The sequence below is a fragment of the Lactuca sativa genome, chromosome 3 (genome assembly GCF_002870075.4).
Source record: "Lactuca sativa cultivar Salinas chromosome 3, Lsat_Salinas_v11, whole genome shotgun sequence".
NCBI classification, from domain to species: domain Eukaryota; kingdom Viridiplantae; phylum Streptophyta; class Magnoliopsida; order Asterales; family Asteraceae; genus Lactuca; species Lactuca sativa.
Window position 1 is genome coordinate 7,834,353 of NC_056625.2, and position 7,368 is coordinate 7,841,720.

Consider the following 7,368-nt stretch of genomic DNA (forward strand, 5'->3'; position numbering starts at 1 on the left):
AACGTTTTTTTTGCATACCCATACCCATAAGCTGGTTCTCTTATAATGTCATGAAAATAGTTTAAAAACTAAAATGATTGGTACGATATTTGTGTCATTTACACCTAAAGAAATGAATTACACCTATATGCATTTACATATATTATTATATTGCATGCAAAAAGAAGGCTTTAGGTGACTGTCATCATCCTCACACACTTCAAAAGCAACCTTCTTTTTGACATATACAATTATCACTCACTACCCTCACCAAAGCCGCTCTATAATTCTATCTTCAACTTACAAACACCATCACATAAACTCCTTTCGATCATCCAATACTGTTTGCTCCTTTTTGGAAACATAAAAGTTTCCCCATACAAACTTTAAAGAAACCAAGAGCAAATTTCAACATTTGCTTTCTTGATCCACTCTCTTTTGGTTTCGATGCTCACCTCCACAAACAAACTCTTTTTAATTTGAAAGAAACCAATAACATATTTCAAGATTCGCTTTCTTGATCCACCCCCTTTTTGGGTTCAATATCAATATCTCGAAACAAAAAACAGGAAACCACACAAAAGCTAAGATTTTTCACATCAGATCTAAAAAGGTGAAACGTTTTTGCTGTCGTGCACCGAACGATCGCCTGTAACTCCTCGGGAAACACTAAAAGATTGATGGGCTCTAATCATCTTTCTCTCATTTGGGTGTTCCTCATTCTCTTATCATTACCATCAAGATTAGTACTCATTGAAGGTCAAGGGATCAAATCCACAAGACTCCTTGATCTCGTGATTCGAGATTACACATTCAAGTCATACAGCAAGTACTTCAAAACAGGCACACCATACAATATCAACTTGCCATCAAATCTCACCGGCATTATGGTTTATACTTCAAGATATCGCTGTGGAAGCCTCAAGAGGTATGGTGCAAACATCAAAGAATTTCACTTGAAAGTTGGTGTGGATGTTCATCCTTGTATAGAAAGAATCCTTATAGTAACACAAAACCTAGGAAACAATTGGTCAAACATTTACTATGACAACTATGATCAGTTACTAGGTTATCAACTAGTGTCACCTGTATTAGGTTTACTAGCTTACAACTCCGGTGACGATTCAGACTTGAACACCCAATTTGAGGTTAAAATTCAGTCCCCGGATAAGTCCGGAATTCAAATTGATTTCACTAATTATACATCGTATGGGAACTCGACTTTAGATGGGAGGATAAAGATGTGTGCAACATTTGGAGGTGATGGGAAGGTGACACTAGAAAAAGAGGTTGCACCCAACATTTGTGGTGCCACAACCCATGGGCATTTCGGGTTGGTGGTGCAGTCACCATTGTTGCCGGTGAGGAAGAAGATGCGGCGGTGGACGGTTGCGTTTGGATGCTCAGTTGGGGCTGCAATCGCGGTTTTTCTGGTGGGGTTGCTTTTGATTGCGATGTTTATGAAGGTAAAGAAGAAGGCAAGATTGGAGGAGATGGAGAGAAGAGCTTATGAAGAAGAAGCACTTCAAGTGTCGATGGTGGGACATGTGATTAGGGTTCATACTGCTTCTTCCACAAGAACTGCTCCAAGAATTGAGCAAACTCTTAGACCTCCCCGGTGAGTTTGATTCATCAATTGTTTATACTACATTCTGTATCCATAATTCAATAGAGAAAGATATCAACTAATTAACTTGATGGTTTCTGAAACTTTTGAACAATATTCTACCATCAAATGTTCGTCCAGCTAGCAAAATTCGAGTGATTCGTGCACCCCAGGCTCCTAGCTAGATGATGAAATAGTAAAAATGCCATGCTGACCTCTGTCCCTGATAAAATTCAGCCTATTAGATTGCTTGAAGGTTAAATTTGAATTATGCTAATTGTCAAGTTATTTGAAAAAAAAAACAGTTTTATCTGGTGTACGTTATGAGGAACAAATAACTTTAAACACTTTAACGTATCTATTATCTATCGAGTATTGAATCGTTTATAACCATTAGAAAGTATTATTAAAAAAATATAGGTTAGAATGTTTTCTAAAATTATAACCCCCATGTGTTTCGTGTACCTAGTACCTACCTATGTGTGAGTAGATGAGTGTTTGTATACAATTTATATGAATAAGGTTAGATATAGTAACACCATATTTAATAGTTGACGTTAGCTGATGTATCAATCAAATAATATGTTTTCTTATTGAGAAAATGGATCTTATCTGGAGAGTAGTTGCGGATGTGAAATTTTATAGGCAAAGGAATGGAAGTTAGGGGACATAATGATTCTATGTCTTTGACGACACTCTAAAGACAATAAAAGCAAAGTGTTTTCCTTTCCTTTTACTTTTTCATATACAATAAATGGAAGCATGAAGCTTTTGCAGTCTTCTTGCATCATTATATATGATATAAAATAATATATTTTTATATATATTTTTTTATTTATTTATCTTTTTATTTATATAAAATAATAATATTTGGAATTCATTAATTCTTTTTATTTATTTATTTATTTATTTCTTATTTCTCTTTCTATTTTTTAGATCAAGTCGACAAATATAAAAAAAATGATAGAAAAATATTAAAGGATTTCACATATCATCATTTTATAAATAAGAAAATAAATAAAAACAAATATAAAAAACAATTTTAATTTTTCTTTTCGTATATGTCAAAGTAAACTTGGACGAATGACATTTATAATGAATGAGTACTGTTTCAAAAGTATCATATTAGCTTTCATGATTTATTAGCATAATATATATATTTTTTATAATTATTCTCTACCAACAAATCATATATTGATTATTCAAGGATAAATTATATTATTTATAAAATATTCAATAATATAATAACATCTTCAAAATTATTTGAAATTAAATAATACATAAGTCTTAAAATATATATTAATCAAATAATCATTGATATTAAATTTATATTAATTTAATAACATAGCTTAAAAGCTTTAATATTTAACTAATAAAAACTCTTAAAATATATATTAATCTAATATAATGAATTATATTTATATATTTCATCAATTACATATATCCTAGATCAAAACGTATGGTGTTTATATTTCTATTATTATGTACATTTATGTTTTAATATATGGTAAACTTGTATTATTATATTCCTATTAATTTGGCCTATAAATATAAAAGTTAGCAAAAATTATTAATACAATATAAGCACGATGATTTTTCATATATGAATATGTTTATATAAAAATTTGTCATTATAATAATTTCTATTTTTTTTTTTTTTTTATATATTGTGTAACCCAAAGCGCATTCTTTTAAGAATGTATTCGGCCCGTGGATCTGGTTCCAAACCTCCCGAGCAGCTTATATTAGTTGTCCTTCAAACTGTTCCTCACGCTTAAAGCCAGCAACTTTGCTCAACATCTTCTAACGATTGCTATAGCCATTGAGGCTACAAAAATCCATTAAAAAAGGAAGGGATCTTTCTCATTCTTTTGGAGTGAAAACATTAATGGAAATGAATCATTTCATATAAATAAAGAATTAAATAAACAAGAATATATATATATATATATATATATATATATATATATATATATATATATATATATATATATATATATATATATATATATATATAAAAGGTACATTTCAGACTCACATTCCAACAACTGGATCAATATTTTGGATCTCGAACTGAAATTCGAAGTTCAAAAAAAAAGAACTATGGAATTATAAAAATAAGTTCGAAATCCGATGAACAATTCTGTAATTTTAAGAAATTTTTTTTTACTAAAAATCGAACAAAAAGTTAAAAATAGTAAATGAGAAATATATATACGATAATACGGCTTTAAATCAAACATTTGAATGAGAAACTGTGATATAAAACACTTCGAAATGAAAATTTCATATATAAATAAAGATTTCTTTGAAAAAAAAATGAAAAAAATACTCAAGAATTTGAAGAACAAACCGAAATAGAACGTTCGAAAGAAAGTGATATTATTCAAGAAAAAAAGTTATTTTATTTGAAAAAAAATACTCATTAATAAATGTTAGTTTATATTAATGACATGTGATGACCCACATCAAGACTTGCAAACATTTATAGATTTAAAAGAGATTATCGGGATTGGTAGGCAAAAACATTTTGCAATTTAATTGCTAGAGTTGATGTAGATGCTCTTATAACATAAAATTGATCTTATAACATAGCATTGATCTTACAGATGAGTTGAGTATTTGGTGAATATGATTTGGGTTAGACCGATTATAGGGTAAAATTTAAGTTAAATCATAAAGTTTGGGTTTTATAGGTTTAAAAATTATATAATTTTGGTTTCTTGGGTTAGGTTTATAGGTTTGAAGCGTGAGTTTTTACTTATGGTTTTTCAATTATTTTTTTTGGGTTCAACCCCTTGAACGTATATTTTGCTATAAACTAAAGAGAAAATGACTTACCAAGATAATCATTTTTATTGATTTGTTCATGTTTAGACAATTTTTTTTCGTACACATTTGATCATTTAACTTTTTATATATATTCACATATTATCATTGTCGCCGGCTATACTAGGTAACAATGGTAATATGTAAACAAATTTAACAAGTTAAATGGTTAAATATATAAAAAAGAAAATTAGCTAAATGTTAGCACAACGAAAGTTAATTACCATGATAAATCATTTTCTCCACTTTTAATAACGATTTTATTTTTCATATTTACTTGTATTATTTTTTCAAACATTATTTTTAAAGTATCTATAATGTCATAAATATTAATTAAATACTGATTTCTAAACTTTACTTTTTAATTAATAAATATGTTTTTATTTTGTGAAATATTATATATATATATATATATATATATATATATATATATATATATATATATTCTTTCTTTTATTTTTAAACATATATAATATGTTTAAAGTAAATAGTATGTAGCAATAAAACTAAATATTTAACAATAACTATGGAGTGTCTTCTAAAAAAAACTAAAAATAAAATATTACGTATAAAATAAAAAACAAATAAAATCTATATAATGTAAATATATTAAAATTATTACAACTTTTTAAATATTTTTTAATTAGAAGTTTATAAGTTTTTAATTATTTTAATACAATGGTTTAAAGTAATATTTACCGATAGTATTTTGAAATGTTATAAAAAAAGTATTAAATTGTCATACAAAATCTATGAAACATTTTAGAAAATGTTGTAAAAGAGAAATTTAGAAATAATTATATGAAATTTATAGAAAAAATTGTATGAAAAAAAAAATCAAAAACTTAAAAGTAAACTTTAAAACATTTATAAAATATTAGGTTTAAAAGCACTTGTATTAAAATTATATGAAAGTATAAACAAAGTTAAAAAGAAAAATATAAACAAAGTTTAAACCATTGTATTGGAAAAATCTATAGAAAAAAATATCATAAAAATATTGTAAGAAATTATAGAAAGTCTTAAAAATTTTGTAAAAAAATGTTAATATTTACGCAACATTTTTATACACATTTGACCATTTAACTAATTAAATGTATTTACATATTAACATTGTCACCTGCTATAGCAGGTGACAATGGTAGTATGTAAACACATTTAGCAAATTAAATGGTCAAATAGGTAAAAAAAAAATTGCTTAAATATGAACACGACTTAAAGATAACTACCGTGTCAAATCATTTTCCCTAAACCGAATTAGATCTAATATAATGAGTATTAGTAATTAAATGTTTTACCAAAACAATTAAACAACACGTTTTTACCTATAGAAAATGATAATGTGTATTACATATTAAAACCCGTTATTAAAGACTTGAATATTAAACCTGTTTATTTATTTCTTAAAGATTGAAATCGAGGATTAAAGAAGTGATGTGAAAACGAATGAAACAAATAAGTGAATGAATTAATAAAATTAAGGTGTTGTTTGTTTTTTTCTAACGCAAAATGTCTTCAGTCTGCGGACCACATTTGTAGACCTCTGCAGCAGAAAAGGTGAACCAAACATCTGCAGTCTGAAAAAAAAGACTGTTTGTTTTTTTAACATCTGCGTGCTACTAAAATAAGCTAAAATCTAAATAAACTGGTTGTTCTAACTACAAAGTGATTTTTTACTATTTTTATGACTTTATTATAAATAATTAACAAATCTAGATCAACATTTATGTATTATTGTATAAAAAGTGAAAATAAAAATGATAAAAATTAACGTATATATTTGAGAAAAACCAACAATTTTGGTCGCAAAGTTATACATAAATATTGTAAGTGTGAATCAAAGAATTTGATACATAAATCGATGAAAATAAACTTTGATTTTTTCAATTAAATCAATTAAAATTGTACAATAAATATTTTTCTAAAAAATTGACGATACTGTATTACATAATGTTTTATAAAAATTGGCACAAAAATATAAAAATATATTATGATTTTTTTCATATTTATACAAACAACTTCAATGACTATTATTGTAATAAATTTTTATTTATAAATTTTTCAAAAATATCATGTTTTTGTCGTCGGACTTTTTGTTAAGTATTGTAACTTTTTTTATCAAATTTTTTATGACTAATAAAGTTGGAATAAATATAAGTTCAAAAAAACTAAAAAATAAATAAAGATATATGTGTTATTTTAGGCTAGAAGATGTTTGAAGATGTTAGAAGACTCTGGTCCACATCTACGACAAGAAGAGGGCACGCATACACTTTTATGTCTGCAGTCTTAAAAAAAAAAACAGTCTGCGAAGACAAATGTCTACACGTGGTCTGCGCTGTGCAGACAGAAGAGATTAAGAAGATCTGCGGACAAAAAACAAACATCACTTAAATAACTTAGTTGAATACTAACAAGTGAACATATGATTTTTTTAATTCCGCACACATCGTCGAGGATAAATAGAAAACAATATGTTGTATGTGTTATGGTTTGAATCTTGGAGGTTTCTTATGGAATTCTACACCTCAACTAGACTTTTATCTGGTAGAGAAATAGTATTTTGAATGTGTAAAAAAATGAATTTAGATGGATTTAAATGAGAGTGGGTGTTTAGTTTATTAAACTCTAAATGAAATTAAAATCCATTATTTGTTACAATTTTATTTTCATTTACAAAAGATTTGAAATTTATTTATATCAAATGTGAAAATTGTTCATTTATCTTTTGGGAATTTGAAATTTCCGATACATTCTAATTTTATCCATTCATTTGAAGTTTAAGTATTTTGACATTTGATCTTTATTGATAATTTATAAAAAAATATATATATGAAAGAGAGATAAATAGGTTATATGTTGTCGTATGTTATCCATAACCACATATCGTCAACATCACCATTCAACATTACCTAATCTCAGCCGAAAACAACATCCCTGTTATCATCTACATC

The 7,368-nt window shown here is 26.7% G+C and overlaps 1 protein-coding gene across 2 annotated transcripts; it reads left to right on the forward strand.

Moving 5' to 3' along the window:
* Window positions 1-230: 230 nt before the first annotated feature.
* On the forward strand, window positions 231-7,012 carry LOC111920774 (uncharacterized). 2 transcript variants are annotated; one of them, XM_023916334.3, is made up of 2 exons: window positions 231-1,597; window positions 6,618-7,012. In XM_023916334.3, exons 1-2 carry the CDS (start codon window positions 660-662, stop codon window positions 6,631-6,633), a joined length of 954 nt encoding a protein of 317 aa, XP_023772102.1. In that variant the 5' UTR covers window positions 231-659; the 3' UTR covers window positions 6,634-7,012. The 2 variants fall into 2 exon arrangements, with proteins under 2 accessions (XP_023772102.1, XP_023772103.1); XM_023916335.3 differs by lacking the exon at window positions 6,618-7,012 and adding an exon at window positions 1,727-1,904 and having other exon boundaries at window positions 232-1,597.
* The last annotated feature ends 356 nt before the right edge of the window (window positions 7,013-7,368 follow it).